Source organism: Astatotilapia calliptera, chromosome 23 (assembly GCF_964374335.1).
Source record: "Astatotilapia calliptera chromosome 23, fAstCal68.1, whole genome shotgun sequence".
Classification (NCBI taxonomy): Eukaryota; Metazoa; Chordata; class Actinopteri; order Cichliformes; family Cichlidae; genus Astatotilapia; species Astatotilapia calliptera.
Window position 1 is genome coordinate 23,332,543 of NC_137443.1, and position 20,842 is coordinate 23,353,384.

At 44.9% G+C, this 20,842-nt stretch overlaps 1 protein-coding gene across 1 annotated transcript in view; it reads left to right on the plus strand.

The window, feature by feature from the left end:
• The window catches only part of LOC113016400 (receptor tyrosine-protein kinase erbB-4), a 366,846-nt gene that overhangs the window by 320,698 nt on the left and 25,306 nt on the right, over nt 1-20,842 (plus strand). The window contains exon 21 of the mRNA XM_026159217.2: nt 18,828-18,983. Within this exon, the coding sequence (XP_026015002.1) occupies nt 18,828-18,983 (156 nt within the window). The remainder of the gene's footprint in view (nt 1-18,827; nt 18,984-20,842) is intronic.

A 20,842-nucleotide genomic window follows, 5' to 3' on the forward strand; every position in this document is an offset into this window, starting at 1 on the left:
ATTATATTAGTCAGACACTCCATTAAAAACCCTCCAGAAGGCTCCAAGGGCACAAACAGAGAAATCGAGTTACTCAGTCACCCACATGGATCAAAGAAGCTGCGACCTTTATTTGTACCAGGCTGTAAACATTATTTTAAACATGGGAGACTTTGGGAACTGACCACATTGCAGTTCCTCAAGTGGCCACTAGAGGAACTGTAGTTTTTACCTCTTCTCAGCTCCAGAGGTTACCCATGGTAACAATGATATCACAAATCAGTCATCATGTGATATATGATAGACTCGTTATATAGTAATAATAATAATAATAATAATAATGGATTGCGTTTATATAGCGCTTTTCGGGACCCCTCAAAGCGCTTTACAATGCCACTATTCATTCACTCTCACATTCACACACTGGTGGAGGCAAGCTACAGTTGCCTCGCCTCTGTCAGTCTGCCCTGGGGCAGACTGACAGAGGCGAGGCTGCCATATCACGCCATCGGCCCCTCTGGCCATCACCAGTAGGCGGCAGGTGAAGTGTCTTGCCCAAGGACACAACGACCGAGACTGTCCGAGCCAGGGCTCGAACCGACAACCTTCCGATTACAGGACGAACACCCAACTCTTGAGCCACGATCGCGAGTAAGACAGTTATCTAAGATTCATGGCAATATTTGTATAGAAGAAGAAAAAATGGCCGCCGTGTACGTGTATCATATTGATCCAGTGTGTTGATGCATCTATTCTGTTCTGTATTCTGTTAGCTCTCGATTAGCTTTCCTCTTAAGTCTGGTGTCATTATACAATGTGTTTATATTGTGGTATCAATAGCTTGTCCCTGCCCTATTCGCTTATCACAGTGTTGACTCCCATTGTCGTGTAGCTGATAAGTAAATGAGACCAAACGACTGTAAAAATGCTCAGTTATGCAGTAAACTCACTGTATCGATTACTATTTTTTCAGTCATTGTTTGGTTGCCGTATCATAGACCCAGTACATTTTTCAACAAGCAGAAGAAGAAATAGAAATCTCAGTTTACTGCTATTGACATCTCATTTCTACATTGTGCCTCTGCTGTTACAATCACATCTACGGTTGTAGTACTGTGAATAGGAACAAAGCCGATGTCAATATAAATGTTTAAGTTGAGCAGTTGGTTTGGTGTACAAAGATGTCTTTGATTTCTCTCTGTAGTGCCGTGATACCCGAAAAATCCTCCAGTGCAGGGTTTGTTCTCTTGTATAGAGTTCCCTCACAGATCTTAAATCTCTCTTTAGCCGTCATTGAAACTACTACAGCCAACTGCCTGCCAGGGTCTGGTGAAGATAACAGTCTGAGCAGACTCAGAAAACCCCAAAAGATAGTCATCAAGCATCTTCTGAGAGTTATGCTTACACAATGTGCTAGTAAAAGCACAGCCGTTTATGTGAATAACTACACAGTTCTGCTGTGATTTTTTAATACACTCAGTATTTGGACCCTTAAAATAATGCAGTAGGTTTGTCAAAGATGTTATAATAACCACTGAGGAATTACCTTCATTTTGACCAAGTGTGTCACCTTCCTCAGAATGCTCATTTTCAGGTCTCATGTTTAAAATATAATACATTATTAATTAACAGCAACACCTTTTAGTTTACACACCAGATATCTCTCCCCATTGGCGTCCTTTAGCTGGGAATAAAAGGCGCTGCAGCGGAAGCAATTAACCACAGAGTGATGAAAATGTTTCACTGTGCACTGAAAAGCAATTACGAACTGAAGAGTAGCATGATTCCTGTCAACAATGTCCATTTAAATTCCTGTTAACATCTGATGAGCAAATCTAATACAGCCAGGAGGTGAAACATGTTTTTCCACGTGCGTGTGTTCATCACTGGCATGTTGAACATAAGCAGAAACTAGTACACGCGTGGTGTATGTCAGGGAAGCGGAGAAACATGATTTTAATGTGCAGATTTAAAAAAGCTTACTAACTTCAACCCTGTTATGTCTCTACTGTTGCTAATGTTCTGATATCTATGAAATCAGAAGTGGCTGAGCTTGAAATGTGGCAACTTCTTGGCCTAAAAAGGTGAGCCAAAACTGCAGTTTGTTTGGTCTCTAACTGATTCGCATAGTCAAATGCTGTTTGCATGGAAGATGCTGACTTGTCTGCATCTTGTCTGCAAGTATTGGTCATCTACTTGCCGATTGGTATTAAAACGTAAAAGTAAAATCAACAAGCTTTTTGAAGATCCTTTTCACTGCTGCTCTGTAGGCAGTTAGCTTGCAGACGTGTGGGTGTTTCAATGACTGCAGCAACCGGATAGCAAACAAACCAATCATGAGGGGGTAAACCTCTTTGCAACCACTTTTCACCTAGCGGTTGGTAGCAACCACTCAACAACCATTCAGGGAATACAGATCTTTCCACAGTAATCAGAGGGTACCAGGGGGTCACTGAGTGCTTGTATGACTGCAGGAATGGATTTAACAGACAGCCAACAACCACGACCAACAACTAGCCAACTGCTGGCTGTAGATCCAGAGGTAGAGTGGGGTGTCGACCAATTAAAAGGTTGGTGGTTCGCTCCCTGATCCTCCAGTCTGTGTGTCAAAATAACCCCCAAGTTATCCCAAGCGCATCCATCGGAGTGTGAATCTTAGCCGGGGTGTGATTGGGTGAATAAGACTTGTAGTAGAAAGTTCTCTGAGTGCTCAGAGTAGACGAGTGCTATGCAAGTATCAGCCCATTTGCCATTTTTCAGACGGTTGACAGCTTGTTTCTTGACCTCTGTGACTTACTAGGATCTTAAAACCTCCATTCAAGTCACTTTGAAGTGTGGTTTCGCTTTGGAGCATTTTAAATCACTTATATGACAAATAACATATTTTGTTTTGTGTTTAAATTTGCAAAATGCTCCTTGACAGCCAAGCTGCTGGGCATTGGCTGAAAACTTCACTCAACCCTCTTGTCCAAGATATGGGCACTACTTGCTGTAAAAAAACAATGCTGTTTCCAAAATATGTTATACTACAAGTGGTGACATTCATTTTTAACACTCTATTTTTGATGTCAGCAGGTTTTTATTCCACATCCATTCAAGTGTCCCTCCAAACAAACTGCTTAAACAGATTTGAGCACTTTCTAAAGCTTTTTTTTTTCCGAATCCAGATATGACAAATTGTCACTGGATGCCAGCTCTAGCAGTGAAAATAGCACATTTTAAAATCCTTCACACCAAAGGAGGATATCATATATTTTAGCACGTAAGCCAAATGATTGATGAATTCCTTTTAGTCTATATTTTCCACTAAAAACACATTATATAAAGTTATAGTGAATTTATTACTGTCAGCAGGCTATATGGTAGTGATCCATGTTCAGCTCTTTATTTCCCCGGGGCTTCATTAATAATGCAGTCCCACAATTCTTTGCATCTGAGAGCTTGTCGGGAGCCACATCACGCCATGATTACCAAACAACCCATAATACTATCTTTTATGATAAGAAACAAAAACCAAACCAAGTGATGTGTTTTCCTCCAACGCAAACACATTCTCAAATTCTTTCACACACACACCAGCCGGTCCCCAGGAGGACGCACATGTCCCTGCTGATGCAACAAAATGAGGAAACAGGGCGGGGGAAGACCGCAGAGGAAGAGTATGAGGTGATGAGTGGAATGGGCGGCGGAGAGATAAGCCTCTTGGGTCTTTCTAATTATCTGTAAGGATCAGCAGTGCTCAAGGATGCATAAGGGGAGGGATTTGACTGCCAGATCCACTGGTAGGAAGGCCTGATTGGATCGGTCACCTCTTACCATACATCCCGATTACTCACAATGCCTGGAACCGAGACTCATTAGACACAGACGTCCGCACGCATGCAGATGAATGGCGGCAGGTGGAAATTCGCAGGGATTCTCCGACAAACACTTCATAACCGTGCCTTTCTGAAATGGCTGCAAACAAGAAACAACTTTCTTCTGTACTTATTATGGAGTCCTAAACATGTCATTTTAACAAAACAAGCATAAACGATTCTGCCAGGTTGCTCTGTGAATCAATTTCGTGCAATCAGGATTTCATTTTCTTTGCTACGAGCAGCCTTATTACAAACAAACGGGATGAAACGGCGTGCTGAAATTAAAGCATTTTTGTTACTTATTTGTGTGCATGCGTGCAATGTCAACAGTAAAGTGTCCCCTTTCCCGTATGAAAAGTAGCCAGTGGGCAGAATAGTCTGTCAGCTTCTCACCGAGATAATTACCCTCTGTGATTAAAAATTATAACTTCTCAGTGTCACAGCGAGCAGCAGACAAATTACAGGCATTACTGTGAACGCTGGACTGTGTGAGTGTATGGCTTGGTGCTCAGCTGATTCAAATCAGGATCAGATGTCCTCATTGTTCTTTTTTTTCCCCCTCTTCTCCTCCTGTTTGCTTTCTCTCTTCCTTTCTGTCCGCTTCACCTGTCGAAGTCACGAGGCCGCTGAGCTGCTGATGAAACCCATCATTACCGTCCTCTCGGCTGCCCGCAGGCCATCCTAAACTTCACAGGATCTCACTTGAGTGCTGTTAATTGATGCTTGGATAGCACCGTCACCCCCACAAGGACATTTAGTTACATGGCTGAAAATGTCATCTTTTGTTGCAGCTGAAGCAGGAGGGTTTTATTTAAATTTTACTCGAACTTCCATGTTTCTGCAGCTTTACGCTACGGTATATATTACCCGTATTTCCTCAGGAGAGATGAAATTCATCGCACTGAAAGGGGGAAAAAAATCTTCCTTTTAATTCCGTTGCAGAAGCCAAAAAAAATTATTGACATTTGCTCGTGTAAATTCGCCAGCAGCGGTCTGTTATTGCCTGCACAGTGACATTTTGGAGGGATCTCTCTGTCCCACAGGGGAGTTGAGATCATGGCAACGGAGCTTAGATATTTTTACCTTTGGTTCCCTCTCTTGAGGAAAGATATAATTAAGAAAGGAAGGAGGAAGACAACAAGCGCTGATAAGTTCTGACATTGTTCCCTCCCACTGAGGGGTTTGCTTTTACGTGCTCTGTCTTACCTGCGTACGGTGGCCCTGAGCTGCAAAATACAAGAAATCATAGAAACATTTTAAATATCTGACACAAATAGAAAGTGTTTAATAAAAGTATGATGATGGATGGATGCCAACAAACAAAAAAATGGATTACCAAAGCTTAAAAGCTACCAGAAAACAGAACAGTTAGCATAAATGCAACAACTTAAATGTTCTTGCATCATCATCCAAATACTGATGTAGAAATCTGTAAAGAAACAAAATGTGAGGTTTATTTAGCATTATGAAGTTAGTTACTTGTAACAACAAAACCCAAAAGTGAAACTTTCCTAGAGAGCAGAGAAAAGAACTAGAGATCAAAAACAACAAGAGAACTAAACTAGAGAACGCATCAGATGGTCGGAGAAAAACAAAGCAAGAACATGACTACACACTCACCAGCCACTTTATTAGTTATGCATGTTCAACCACTTGCTAACACAGATATCTACTTATCCAAGACAAGATTATGGTCGAGACAACACACTTTTGAACTGATCATCATGGTTGTTGATGCCAGATCGGCTGTTCTGAGTATTTCAGAATCTGCTGATCCTACTGGGATTTTCTCACACAGCCATCTCTAAGGTTAACAGAGAATGGTTTGAAAAATACTGTGAGGCAGCGCGACAGCACAGCGGTTAACCTGGATTTGAATCCACCATCTGGCCTTTCAGTTTGGAGTTTGCATGTTGTCCTCTCCAGGTACCTCCCATAGTCCAAAAACATGCAGTTAGTAGAGTTATGCTAATTGGTGAATTTAAATTGCCCATAGGAACGTGAGTGTGAATGGTTGGCTGTCTCTGTTTCTGTGTTAGTCCTGCAAGAGACTGGAGACCTGTATAGGATGTACCCTTTCTCTCACCCTTGGTAGCTGAGATAGGCTTCTGCTAGAAGAGTACAGATCGTCTGAAAAAGACAAAATATCCAGTGAGCAGCTGTTCTCTACATGAAAATGCTTTTGTTGATGTCAGATGTCAGAGGAGAATGGTCAGACTGTTCCAAGCTGATAAGGCAAAAGTAAGTAAGTCTTTACTACCACGGTGTGCAGAAGAGCATCTCACCAGGTCCCACTCCCTTCAGCTAAGAACAGGAAACTTTATCTATAATTCATACAGGCTCACCAGACTTTATAATAGATAACTGGAGAACTGCTGCACAGTCTGATGAGTCTTGATTTATGCCACCAAATTTGGTGGCATAAATGGCTGGGTTGAGATTTAGCATAATCAGCATGAAAACATGGATCCATCCTGTTTTGTATCAATGGTTCAGTCTGCTGGTAGTTTAATGGTGTGGAGGAGGGTTTCTTGGCACACTTTGGGCCCTTGAGCGCCAACTGAGTATCGTTTAAACACCATAGCCCACTTAGTATTGAGTATTGTTTTGAGTATATATATTTGAGTATATATTGAGTATTGACCATGTCCATCCCTTTATGACCACAATGAACCATCTTCTGATGGCTATTTCTAGCAGGTCAGCACACATGTCACAAAGCTGAAATCATCTTAAACTGGTTTCTTGAACATAACAATGAGTTCACTGTACTGTTTGACACTGTCATGTCAACATGGACCAAGATCTCTGAGGAGTGTTTCCAGCACCTGGTTGAATCTGCGCCATGAAGAGTCAAAGCTAAAACAAAAAAATATAAGAAGCTGGAGTTACAACCTTAAGACAATCAAAAGCAAAGCAATCCAAACAGAAAGTTACAAAAGAGGAACCTGAAATCGTATAATACAACAGAACTAAAGCGTATCATTGCAACACAAAAGCCCAGGACCATTGCAAAGATGCTGCCAATCTAGAAATGTTACTCTTTGTCTTTAGTTGTCATGTTTTGCACCCCAGTGCCACCATACCCTTTGTGCACACAGACGCACAGATCAGCAGCTCTGCTTGATAGATAGCTACAGTTTCTCCTGCTTTGTGAAACCAGAATGGCTGAATGCGGAGTAAATGGGCCCACACCCGGCGTGCTGCGCCGCCGCTTAGCCGTCGTTACATATGTCCCGCTATGCCACATTCACCTGCATCGTTCATTAGCCATCCAAACCATCCGGCGACGGTGCGAGGGTAATTCAAACAGAATGCTACTTTTTACGCATATAATCTCTTCTTTGGGGAACAAATTTGACTCAACTTTCTGTAACAGCATTTCAGAATAAAATTTGAATTTGTTATGCGCTCTCAATTGAAGAGACTGGCTCACTCTCACTCCCGTCTATTTTCCCTCGCTCCCACACAAGCGCACAGCGAGGTCTTTTTCACACACATGCTTTGGAGACTGCCAGCTCTGTGGGAAGGCCTTCCATTCTATCTCCAGCTCAGCACACAGCGCATGACAGACGACCACCTGCGCCACCTGAGCGGAGCCATTGTGCATGCTCCTTATCGCACTGGTCCCAGTTCCCGGCGTGTGGACAGTTCCATATTGCTCATATTGTTGCTGCCTCCTCACCCTTTCTGTGGGGCGGCTGGATTTTTTTTATTTTCATTTTTTTCTGGGTGGGAGATGGGTGGTGGTGGAAGGGGGGTGCACCACATGCGGTGCTCTTATCACTCCCTCTGGAAACAGACACATCACCTTTTGGTTCCTTGGAATTTTTTCTTTTAGCCTTTCTTAACATGAATTCCCAAATAAAGTGAAGTCCAGGGAGTCGGTGCACGTGTTTCTACCTGAGAATTGGATCATTAAAGCTATTTAACTGCTGAGAGTCCCCATTGAAACTGCCGCACATTGGTAATAATTCAGCAAAAACTGGATCTGCTGACTTGACTTGGATATTACCTGTTGTAGTCCACCGTGTCCATCCTCCTCTTTCTCCTCTTACCTTCCAGCTGCTCTCCTTTATGCCCAGCATCTGTTATTCTGCAGCACCACTGCTGAGGTGCACCGCTCCCTGCAGTTACTCCTCCACTCCACTCCCTTTTTTTTTCATGCGCTTGTTTTTCTACATTACCGAAGACTCAGATCTTCCTTCTTCTTTTCTTCCTGTTAGATAGGAGGTGCTAATGGGTTGCCGACCAGCCGTGACCTCGTCTGTTGCGTGCTTTGGAAGACTTTTAGCCCCTGTAAGCAATTCAGGAGCCCGCGGAGATGAAAAAGACCTTCGGTGCTGTTTAAAAATGAGATTTTATCCCACTTGCTAGCCCTACACCAGGTCAGAAAAAGGATAAACTATTCACAATAAATCCCTCTGCTTTCACAAGCTATTTAACGAACACTTAACAAAACAACAAGGAAACATTCATTCCCTTCTATCTTGCATATTAGTTCAGATTTCTGACCTTTTTCTTCTCTATATAGAACAAAAACTGAAGCAAGTGGTGTAAAATATGAGAAAAGGTCTGCATATTTTATTCCAACGCAGCTCACTCAGTAAGTGGAAACATAAAAAGGATGAGTCAGAGGTAAAGACAGCTATGACAAGAAGAAGCATTCCTCTGCCGAGTCTATTAAGTGACATTAGAATAGCTAAAGCAAAGTTTAAATAGCTGACTAAACACTGTTTAAAGTTGTTAATTACACAGCTTTTGTGCCGCAATTACTCGTCACCTTTCAGCCAACACATCCAGGGGGAAATGCAAACTGCATCTAGGAGATAAAGAACTACATTATATTGCTAACACAGCACTGGTACTTGATACACTTGATACAAGGTAGGATCGACCCAATTTTGGTAAATCTGTGTGAATCATAGCCTCAGTTTCCTTTTCTTAGCTGACAGGAGTGCCACCCAGTGTGGTCCTCTGCTGCTGTAGTTCATCTGCTTCGAGGTTCAACATGCATTCAAAAGCATAAATGCAATAAACTGCTGCCGTGTGATTGGCTGACTAAATATTTGAATCAATGCGCAGTTGAACAGGTGTCATTTTCTAATAAAGTGGCCTGTGAGTCCACATAGTTCGTTGCCTGAGTTTACGTGTGCAGAGGAACCAATAAAATGGACAGTGTTTAATACCTTCATAGAGCTGTGTGTCATCAACTGGTAGCATTTGAACAGCTGAATACCCGCCAGCCAATCAAATCATATGTGATTTTTTTTTCTTTTACACCATTTTTGTCATTTTTAAAGAGTCATACTCGCTTACTTTTTTCATCTGCAGTCAAAAAAAAGTAGTTGTGTATGACTTGGATATATATAGTGCATTAATAACTGGTGTTTTGCCAGTGTATGCACAGACAGTAGACCACGGCTGACCATGCCAACGTCCCAAAGCACATCCTGACTTTTACAAAGGTCTTTGCAAAACAGCTATTGAAAAGTTACACAGAGTAAATGTTTTTGGCAGACAAAAAAAAAAAGTAAAATTATTTCAAACTGCTATAGCAGCACTTCATGCTCAGAGGGCTTCAAACATACCCCCGGTGTCATCTGGGATTAGCAGCAAGGATGTTAGGCCCTTAACCTTGCTGCTGGGAGGCGGGGGAAAGCTGCAGTGAACATGCTCAGCGGGACCTTTCATATACGGTTCAAGCACATGTTGTCCGGAAACTGTGGCTTTGCCTGAATTGGACAGACGTATTCAAATGAGCTGCTGCTGTTCACAGTGACCATTCATCCAGTTGTGCCCCAGTGTCAACATTAACAGCGAAATTGTGTTACACAATGAGAAAGCTGACTTGCCATTTAAATGAAATGAGATGAGCAAATACAGAGGATTCACGTCTGTCCCTCTTCTAGCTTCAGTGTGAATCACTGTATTTGTATTTCAGCTCCTTTTTTCATTTAGCTTCAGTAACTTGGGGTCATTCTACATCCAACATATGAGTGAATGTTACCAAATGTCCTTGAAATGTTTGCATGCTCACCACCACCTTATATTTTTTTCAACTTCATTATCGGTTCTCATGATAAAACTGACTTTAAAATGCACTTAGTCCACAAGAGCCCTTTTTTACCTTTACTTATATCAAAAACTGATAAAGTTACATATTGGGAGGTGTAGCATGTCATTCGTTACTTGTTAGAAAACTCACAGGCAAACTGCATCTTCTCTCTATTTATCTACATCAGCCTGAGCATCATCATCTTTCCTTCAAAGGTCAGCCGTAAACATTTACTTTGAACTTTGAGTGCATCGGCCCGGTGGGAGGTTTGGAGTGACGCACGGTGCCAAATGTAGCTCTTCTTCTGACGCCGACAGCTTTGCTTTTTGCCACAGAAAAATAATGGCTGACAGAGAGAGAACAAAGCGATTTTGCCTTTTGGGCACATAGACAGGTACTTTACTCATCTGCTGTTTCTTCAAGCTGTTCTGGGGTTCCTGCAGATCCTGAAATAGTTATAAATATTAGGCTTTAATTGGTATTAAAATGGGCTTCCACAAACCTTAAAAATGCTAGGAGACACAAATGTTTTCTGATGTAATCTGTCAGTTAAAATCTGAAAAGAATTCATATCATCTTCCCTCACATTTATAGAAGAACCAAACTACTTTGCTCTGAGGAGATGTTCAAAGCAAACGATGTGGGGGATCGACAATTTCAATGAAAACAGGCAGTTTCTGAGGCACAGCTGAGGCTGGTACCACATAAGGCGAGATGTATTATGTGCAGGAAGTGTTGCAAACTCTTTTAAGGGATTTAAGGCAGTGAAATCCTGCAGTGCTGCCAAGCTCTATACGCCCTTTTCCTTGCAGTTCAGCTAAAGCCGCCTACCACACTGCTTGACCTGCCCGTTACATCTCACATCAGCTTGTTTAAGCTCAGGGAACGACTGAACCAAACCACAGAAATCAAACACCGAACTCATTTTGTAATTTCTTCAGTTTTGCTTATTGTAGAGTTTATGTTAAATGTTATTGTTATCATTCACCTTAAATCCAACTTCTTAAGATGCGGGACCCAAAGCCAACTAATAATCAGACTGATCATCCAAAAGTCCAAAGACACCCAGAAAACTCTCAACAAACAGCAGTTTAATGACTATGGTAAAAAATTGCTGGTCTGAATATTGCTTGTGTATTTAATAGCCATTTAAAAGCAATCATATTTTAAATGTAGCTCCAAGTGTGGCATTTTAGCCTTTACTGCAATAGGAAAGTGGAGAGAAAAAGAAAAGATGACTTCAAGGCAGATTCAAACCCAAGCTGCTGCATTGAGCTTACAGCGTATTAGTTGCCAGCGAGATAAACCAGCACCAAAGTGTGACTCTTCAACAGAATGTCAAGTGGCACTAACTTTAGCATTGTTAGCATTTAATGTGTTTCAGGTTAACTGAACATGGTTATGTGCTATTCTAGTTGAGTGGATAAATGCTAGCTTCCTGTCACTCCTGAGAAGGCTGTTCCAAGTTTTCTCCATGTGTGGATAACGGCTCTGATCGTGGTTCACTGGAGTCCCTAAGAATTTTTTTTAACACTTTCAAGACTGATCGACCTCAGTGAAATTGTTTCTCTGCTGTTTCTTGTGGCATGATGTTGTACTTTTTGAGAATGTCAAACGGGTTCTTATTAAGTGATTTCTTAATTCAACAGTAATCAACTGGGGTTAATCAAAGTTCATTCGTGATTTAAAAATCACAAGATTGTGTTAGATCTTAAGACTATATGAATAATTATGAATAATTAGTTCATCTGGTATTTCTGGTGACTAGTTGTGATGGTATCAATGCTTAATTGTCTGGCTTACCAGTTGTGCAGTAAGCACCTTTGTTAAATGATGTATTAAACCAAACAAGTTCTTCAAGAGGTCACAGGAACCATCTTCACCGTGTACAGTTCAGGGAGCATGAAAAGACCGCTGTGTCAGGGTCCTGGGTCTCCTGACCCAGCGTTTTAGTTCTTTGTGATTTTTGTATTATTGTACTTGGTGTGAGTTTCTAGTTTCGATCCCTTGCCCTTCATGTTTCTCTATGTCCCCTCTGTTCTGTGTAAGTCTGTGTCTCCATGTTTGATTTCCCCTCTGTGTCTCTCGGTTCTTAGAGTCCTCTGCCTTATGGTTTATGTCTCTGTGTTTCTTAGTTGCTGTCTCCACTGTGTCAAGTTCGCGTCTCTGTGTGATCCTTCCTGTTTTACTTTGAAGGTCCGTGTCTTATGTGAATGTGTCCTGCTTTGCTTGTCTCGTCAGTTCTAATTTCCCCCAGCTGTGCTCTCCTTCTGTGTCTCATTCTCCTCGTTACTTCCCAGTGTATTTAGTCCCTGTGTTTCTCTGAGTCAGTGTTGCGTCGTACCCTCAACAAGCTGTGTGTGTTTTGCCTCCGTGTTACCAGTGTTTTGTTTCCAGTTCCAGTTCAGTGTTTTCTGCTTCAGTGTTTTAGTCCACCAGCGTTTTTGTTTGTCTTTTGATGCCTTTAGTTAGTAAGAGGGTTTCCAGCAATAAAGCTGCGCTTTAAGTTGAACTTCTGTGTCTGAGTCCTGCATTTTGGATCCACCACTCCTGCTTGCACGCCTGCCACACAGCCAACCATGACAGAACGACGCAACCATCAAATGGATCCTGCGGACTCACGGTCTCAGTATCTCGCGCAGTTGTGGAATTACTGCCGGGAGGTAATCCACGCTGAGGACACCCCCAAGAGACTCCTTCAGGTGGTCTTTTTCGACAACTTTTTGTCTTCCACCCTCTGCACAGCTGGTTTTTTGGACATTAACGGATTAAAACAATTAATAACAGCGCTGAGAGCCAGGATTTGCTTCGAACTGTTTGGCATGGGCGGTCCAGGCAAGGTAGTCAGCTACCCTCCTGGAAGCCCTCGCTGCCTGGTATTCTCAGCATCAGCATCTGTTCCCATCAAGCTTTATCACTAAATCATTCCATCCTCCCTTAAGAGAGGGACTGCATCCTCGTTGCCTTCACCCCAGTACACCAGTGTCACCTGTGTCTCCAGCAGCTCAGCTCCCAGTGTCGCCTGCTCAGCAGCCACTCTCAGCCCAGTTAGCTCCCCCGCAGCCACTCTCAGCCCAGTTAGCTCCCCCGCAGCCACTCTCAGCCCAGTTAGCTCCCCCGCAGCCACTCTCAGCCCAGTTAGCTCCCCCGCAGCCACTCTCAGCCCAGTTAGCTCCCCCGCAGCCACTCTCAGCCCAGTTAGCTCCCCCGCAGCCACTCTCAGCCCAGTTAGCTCCCCCGCAGCCACCCTCAGCCCAGTCTCCAGTGCCACCCTCAGCTCAGTCTCCAGTGCCACCCTCAGCTCAGTCTCCAGTAGCTCCAGTGCCGCCTGTAGCGCAGGCCCCAGTAGCTCCAGTGCCGCCTGTAGCGCAGGCCCCAGTAGCTCCAGTGCCGCCTGTAGCGCAGGCCCCAGTAGCTCCAGTGCCGCCTGTACCGCAGGCCCCAGTAGCTCTGGCTCCAGCATTACCGGTTCCACTCGTTCACTCCATGCAGGGAGAAAGCCTAAGTCCTACTCAAGGTGCTTTTCATGGTTCAGCCGCCATTGGCACTGTTTGCCGCTCCAGGGCTTCCCCAGAGGCTAGGTCCCAGTCCTCAGCTGATGCTGGACCCCTGGAGTTTAAGCAGCCACCTGGGAAGTGCCCCGTGTCAGTGCTGTCTGAGCAGGGCCAGTGCTCAGCACAGCACCCATTTCCTTCATGTCTGCCAGTGGACTCCATGCCTGCTGGCTTTGTGATGGCTTCTGCTGGAGGGTCCAAGGGGCCCGTCCAGCCTTCGTCTCGTGTCTCCGCTGGAGGGTCCGAGGGACCGCTCCGGCCTTCGTCTCGTGTCTCCGCTGGAGGGTCCGAGGGACCGCTCCGGCCTTTGTTTCCTGTTTCCGCTGGAGGGTCCAAGGGACCGCTCCGACCTTTGTCTCCTGTTTCAGCTGGGGGGCCCGAGGAGCCCGTCCAGCAGCCCTCCTCGTCAGCTGGTGGTTCCGGAGAACCACACCAGCCTCATGCCTCGTCGGCTGGAGGGTCCGAGGGGCCCGTTCAGCCTCCTGTCTCCGCTGGAGGGTCCGAGGGGCCCGTTCAGCCTCACGCCGCGTCAGCTGGAGGGCCCGAGGAGCCTGTCCAGCCGCCACCTGCGGCTGCCTCGTCGTCGCCTGGTCCAGCTTCATCCGAGTCTTCGTCCTCGCCTGGTCCAGCTTCATCCGAGTCTTCGTCCTCGCCTGGTCCAGCTTCATCCGAGTCTTCGTCCTCGCCTGGTCGGCTTCATCCGAGTCTTCGTCTTCGTCCTCGCCTGGTCCGGCTTCATCCGAGTCTTCGGCTTCGCCTGGTCCGGCTTCAGCCTGTGCTTCGCCTGGTCCAGCTCCATCAGAGCCTTCGGCCTCGTCTGGTCCAGCTCCATCAGAGCCTTCGGCCTCGTCTGGTCCAGCCTCCGTGTCTTCAGCCTCGCCAGGCCCAGCCTCATCAGAGCCTTCAGCCTCGCCAGGCCCAGCCTCCGTGTCTTCATCCACGCCTGGTCCAGCTTCTGCCTCGTCGTCGCCTGGTCCAGCTTCATCCGAGTCTTCGTCCTCGCCTGGTCCGGCTTCATCCGAGTCTTCGTCCTCGCCTGGTCCGGCTTCATCCGAGTCTTCGTTTTCGCCTGGTCCGGCTTCAGCCTGTGCTTCGCCTGGTCCAGCTCCATCAGAGCCTTCGGCCTCGTCTGGTCCAGCTCCATCAGAGCCTTCGGCCTCGTCTGGTCCAGCCTCCGTGTCTTCAGCCTCGCCAGGCCCAGCCTCATCAGAGCCTTCAGCCTCGCCAGGCCCAGCCTCCGTGTCTTCATCCACGCCTGGTCCAGCTTCTGCCTGTGCTTCGCCTGGTCCTGCCCCGCCTGGTCCTGTGCCCACCGGGCCTCAGCCAGTACGCTTGACACTGGGGCGCCGCCGCTGCCTTCCGCGCGGCCGGCCCCCTGAACTGCTCCGTCTCCTTCGTCGCCGCCGCTGCCTTCCGCGCGGTCGGCCCCCTGCACTGCTCCGTCGTCTCCTTCGTCGCCGCCGCTGCCTTCCGCGCGGTCGGCCCCCTGCACTGCTCCGTCGTCTCCTTCGTCGCCGCCGTTGGCTTCCGCACAGCCGGCCCCCTGACCTGTTTGGACTCCTGTGCTGTCGGCCCCCTGGCCAGCCCCCTGCATTGTTCTTTTTTTCTGGGCTCGTGTTTTGTTTTGGGGCTTTCTTGTGCTTTGGTGTTTTTGTTTCGCATGTTTGATTTCCCCTCTGTGTCTCTCGGTTCTTAGAGTCCTCTGCCTTATGGTTTATGTCTCTGTGTTTTTTAGTTGCTGTCTCCACTGTGTCAAGTTCGCGTCTCTGTGTGATCCTTCCTGTTTTACTTTGAAGGTCCGTGTCTTATGTGAATGTGTCCTGCTTTGCTTGTCTCGTCAGTTCTAATTTCCCCCAGCTGTGCTCTCCTTCTGTGTCTCATTCTCCTCGTTACTTCCCAGTGTATTTAGTCCCTGTGTTTCTCTGAGTCAGTGTTGCGTCGTACCCTCAACAAGCTGTGTGTTTTGCCTCCGTGTTACCAGTGTTTTGTTTCCAGTTCAGTGTTTTCTGCTTCAGTGTTTTAGTCCACCAGCGTTTTTGTTTGTCTTTTGATGCCTTTAGTTAGTAAGAGGGTTTCCAGCAATAAAGCTGCGCTTTAAGTTGAACTTCTGTGTCTGAGTCCTGCATTTTGGATCCACCACTCCTGCTTGCACGCCTGCCACACAGCCAACCATGACACGCTGTTCTCTCAATACCAAAAAAAATCACGTAATCCACGTATCTTTTCAATCATCTCTAATGATCTAATCACCCTTTTATTTCTTTATTATGCTCCATGACTCAGGACTCGGGTCTTGATTGAAAGTCTTAAACTGTGCACTGGCAGACGGACCCTCTCGACCTGAAACGCTGGCTGCCCCCAACGTCCCTCCCCCCGGGACGCTGCTGTTTATTGCCCAGGGTGGCTGAAAATTAATTGGCTCCTTGAGCTGCTCTACGTTCCCCGTCAGTGCGATGGCCTCCCCTCATTGCCCTGTCACTTTAAGTCGAAGTGTATTAATGGACTGTGTGGGCCATTGATTCCTAATTTCTCTCGACGTCAACAGGCGGGATAAATACGCCCGAAGTCGGTCGTCTTCTGGCTTATTGTAATCAGCATTGTTATTGATCGCCTGCCCGACCCCCCCGAAGTAATCTATTTTAAATACACTTTCAGTAAAAGAGGGGTGCTCATTGCCTAGTCAGGACACATTGTCTTCATATTAGAGAGGAAAGCCACAGATGTAGAAAAAGGGAGACAGGAAATACAAGTAGGAAGTGTCCTGAACTGGGAGATAACGGAGAAAGCAAGTGAGAGACATGCAAACTGGCCGATGGATGCGTTTCACGAGGAGCTGGGCACCGTGGTGAAATATCGCTTGCTTTTGCGTGTAGGTGGTGGTCTCTGGGTGGTCACTGTCAGTGTGAGTGCGTGTGCATATGTGTTTCTACACATCTGTCTCCCCGAGACCAGCGGATGATGGATGAGGACTCAGCTACCAGCGAGCCAGACGTTGGAGCGATCGATTTATCCTCACATTCGTCTGGGAGGAGGAGGCGTGCGGCGGCTCGCCACGGTGAACATTTCAACACAGTGTTCCTCGATATGTGCCCGCGTGTCCACGAACACACAGGCATATACTGTATTTTCATAGTAAGCATTTCAAATGGGCAATGATTCTCTCGCACCAGTGGATGCGTGAGCCGTGGTTTGAATTCCTCATTGTGCGCTGACCATAATGACCACCAAGGTGTTTTCATTGATCCGCCTGCAAAATGGCATCCACTTGTTTAACATCCAGAGTAATAATGCTTCAGCTGGCCCAGCCTCGCCCGTCTACCTGTTCATCTGGCAGTTTTCTTCAGATATGACTGCACAAGACAGGAGAAGAGTGAGTGTTTGTGCTCACATATGCATGATAAGACGTGCCTGTTTGCGTGTGTCTGGCATTCTCTGCTTGACTTCACGTGTGTCCATGCGTGCGCTTGCACAGCCACAAATGGGTTTTTGTGCGACTGTCAAAGAGCCGCTGCTCCGTCCAGCCCATTGAGCAACAAATTAGGGCCGCAAAGCAAAGTTGTCTCCAGTCTAAGCTTTGTTGTTTTTCCCCTTACTCGCTTTGCTCATCAGGTGTTCATAATCAACGTTAACAAATCAGCAGGGCATCCATTGTTCTCCCTGCCCAGCCATCTTGAAAATGGCCCCAATTACTGAGGACACCAAGGCGACGTGTCAGTTATGAGTGAACAAGATTGCATTTGACTTGGACGCGTTACAAGACGTAGGTACTGATGTTGCACACTTCGGTACAAAGCCAGCACCTGTTTTTGTTTTTTTAACAATATATTGTGAATGTCAAAGAGCTTCTAGAAGGAAGTTTCTCCACCTGGCAGTCATTTCGGTAGTGCTTCGGGGCTCTTATTTTAAATCCACTGTCAAAATGAATATGGAAAGAGCTTTTCTGTTATCATCGGGGCATAAAAACTGTATAAAGCCACCAGTCTAATGTGACAGAAATAACTTTTAAAAATGGGTATTCTTCCTGAAAAAATTGGCTTTTGAAGCTTTTTCAGGTCACACTTCTTCTACGCATGCTCGCCATTAAACAACTCTATGACTTCATTAAGAGGTCAATCAGTATTGCTGACGTCACACCATTCATAATGAAAAACTCCATGCATTCATCTTTTATTCACATATTTGTTACTATCAAAACGAGAAGATAGAAATATCTTGAGCGACCCCTCGTTTCTTTTTGTTTTGCTGCTTCAAAACAGCTTTCTTGTAATTTTTGTAGGGTATCAAAGTTTTTCTTTGGACATTGGCTGCTTTTTCACTCATTTTGAGTCCAGACCTGACTGACTAAGGAAACTGTGGAACACAGGCAACCACATCAGTCTCGGATTGGCCTTCCCAGAGCCCGGATCTCATCATTATTGAAGCAGTGTGGGATCACATTGACAGAGAACAGAACAAAACGCAGAAACACCAAAAGAAGAGCTTTGAGTGTCCTTCAAGAAGCCTGGAGAACTATTCCTGAAGATGACTTAAAGAAATGACAAGAAAGCTGCCTAAGAGAGTTCAGACTGTGCTGAAGAATAAAAGTGGTCACACCAAATATTGACTTTCAAGCTCGTTATGATTGTACAAACTCTGTTTTTGCCTTATTTACTGTATTTACATGTGCGTTTTCAAATGTTTCAATAAAACACTGCACCTCTTTCCCATTCCCTTGCAAAATATAAAGACATGAGAGGCAGCTCAAGACTTTTGCACAGCAGTGGATGCCACCAAACAGTTATAAATGTCGTGAAACTATACTCCAGCTAAGTTAGTTATTTGCTGTTTGTTGCCATTTTTGCATTTACTGGATTCTGTTATATGTTTCTATTAAGGTTTCCACTGAGCACATCTCTCTTTCTTATAAGGTCTCTGGCGTTTACAGCTTCTACGTTTAAAATGTGTGTCATCATTGACTCAGTGGCCATGAATATCAACAATTCAATGTTCTCTAACCACAAATCTGTGGTGACATCACTGTCATATGAGTGCTCACAGTTTGGGAAATTTTAGACTGAGAAATGTTGAGTTTTGTTTTTGGACTCTGACAGGCAGATCGTCTGCGCCAAAAAACTGACATCTCTGAAATGCTATAAAAGCCGACTTGGAGTCTCCATCTCTTTGAGTCATGTATATGAGAAGTGCTAACAATGAATGATTGAGTCTAAATGTCTGCTTGGATGTGCAGTTAATGACAATGACAATTATGACAATAATTTTATGTTAGTGCTGACATTTGCCACATCACCGATCTCAGACTGCTTCAGTCTTGAAATTTAAAATGATGAATGACTTCATGAGAGGATTCGCAGTCAACTCTTTCTCTCTCTGTCTCAGGGAATGATGTACCTGGAGGAGAGGAGGCTGGTCCACAGGGACCTGGCAGCTCGGAACGTGCTGGTAAAGTCTCCCAATCACATCAAGATCACCGACTTCGGCCTAGCCCGACTGCTGGACGGCGATGAGAAAGAATACAACGCAGACGGGGGAAAGGTCGGTGTAAGTGGAAGAGTGTTAATCTTTATGTGTGTACAGCGCAATTTCACATGCGGGACAATTGATATGAAAGTACTAAAACTACAAGACTTGTGACAGGGAAAACCGTACATAAATGACACTTTTCACAATAATATACATTAAATTCAGTTCATTTCAATTCAGTTTTATTTATATAAACTTGTCTCACTTTATCTGAGCAAAATCACAGTAACTGTTGACTCGAGGCGCTTTATATTGTAAGGTAAAGATCCTACAAGAATACAGAGAAATCCCAAACAATCAAACAAACCACTACAAGCAATCACTTGGTGATGGTGGGAAGGAAAAACTCCCTTTTAACAGGAAGAAACCTCCGGCAGAACCAGGCTCAGTGAGAGGCAGCCAACTGTCACCCTATATCAGGTGTGCATAATTATTAGGCAACTTCCTTTCCTTTGGCAAAATGGGTCAAAAGAAGGACTTGACAGGCTCAGAAAAGTCAAAAATAGTGAGATATCTTGCAGAGGGATGCAGCAGTCTCAAAACTGCAAAGCTTCTGAAGCGTGATCATCGAACAATCAAGCGTTTCATTCAAAATAGTCAACAGGGTCGCAAGAAGCGTGTGGAAAAACCAAGGCGCAAAATAACTGCCCATGAACTGAGAAAAGTCAAGCGTGCAGCTGCCAAGATGCCACTTGCCACCAGTTTGGCCATATTTCAGAGCTGCAACATCACTGGAGTGCCCAAAAGCACAAGGTGTGCAATACTCAGAGACATGGCCAAGGTAAGAAAGGCTGAAAGACGACCACCACTGAACAAGACACACAAGCTGAAACATCAAGACTGGGCCAAGAAATATCTCAAGACTGGTTTTTCTAAGGTTTTATGGACTGATGACATGAGAGTGAGTCTTGATGGGCCAGATGGATGGGCCCGTGGCTGGATTGGTAAAGGGCAGAGAGCTCCAGTCCGACTCAGACGCCAGCAAGGTGGAGGTGGAGTACTGGTTTGGGCTGGTATCATCAAAGATGAGCTTGTGGGGCCTTTTCGGGTTAAGGATGGAGTCAAGCTCAACTCCCAGTCCTACTGCCAGTTTCTGGAAGACACCTTCTTCAAGCAGTGGTACAGGAAGAAGTCTGCATCCTTCAAGAAAAACATGATTTTCATGCAGGACAATGCTCCATCACACGCGTCCAAGTACTCCACAGCGTGGCTGGCAAGAAAGGGTATAAAAGAAGAAAAACTAATGACATGGCCACCTTGTTCACCTGATCTGAACCCCATTGAGAACCTGTGGTCCATCATCAAATGTGAGATTTACAAGGAGGGAAAACAGTACACCTCTCTGAACAGTGTCTGGGAGGCTGTGGTTGCTGCTGCACGCAATGTTGATGGTGAACAGATCAAAACACTGACAGAATCCATGGATGGCAGGCTTTTGAGTGTCCTTGCAAAGAAAGGTGGCTATATTGGTCACTGATTTGTTTTTGTTTTGTTTTTGAATGTCAGAAATGTATATTTGTGACTGTGGAGATGTTATATTGGTGTCACTGGTAAAAATAAATAATTGAAATGGGTATATATTTGTTTTTTGTTAAGTTGCCTAATAATTATGCACAGTAATAGTCACCTGCACACACAGATATCCCCCTAAAATAGCTAAAACTAAAAACAAACTAAAAACTACTTCCAAAAACATTCAGCTTTGATATTAATGAGTTTTTTGGGTTCATTGAGAACATGGTTGTTGTTCAATAATAACATTATTCCTCAAAAATACAACTTGCCTAATAATTCTGCACTCCCTGTATATTCATTATATAATTATATGTAATTAGTTTTTAAAGTGTTTGAATTGATGATATTTGTTACAT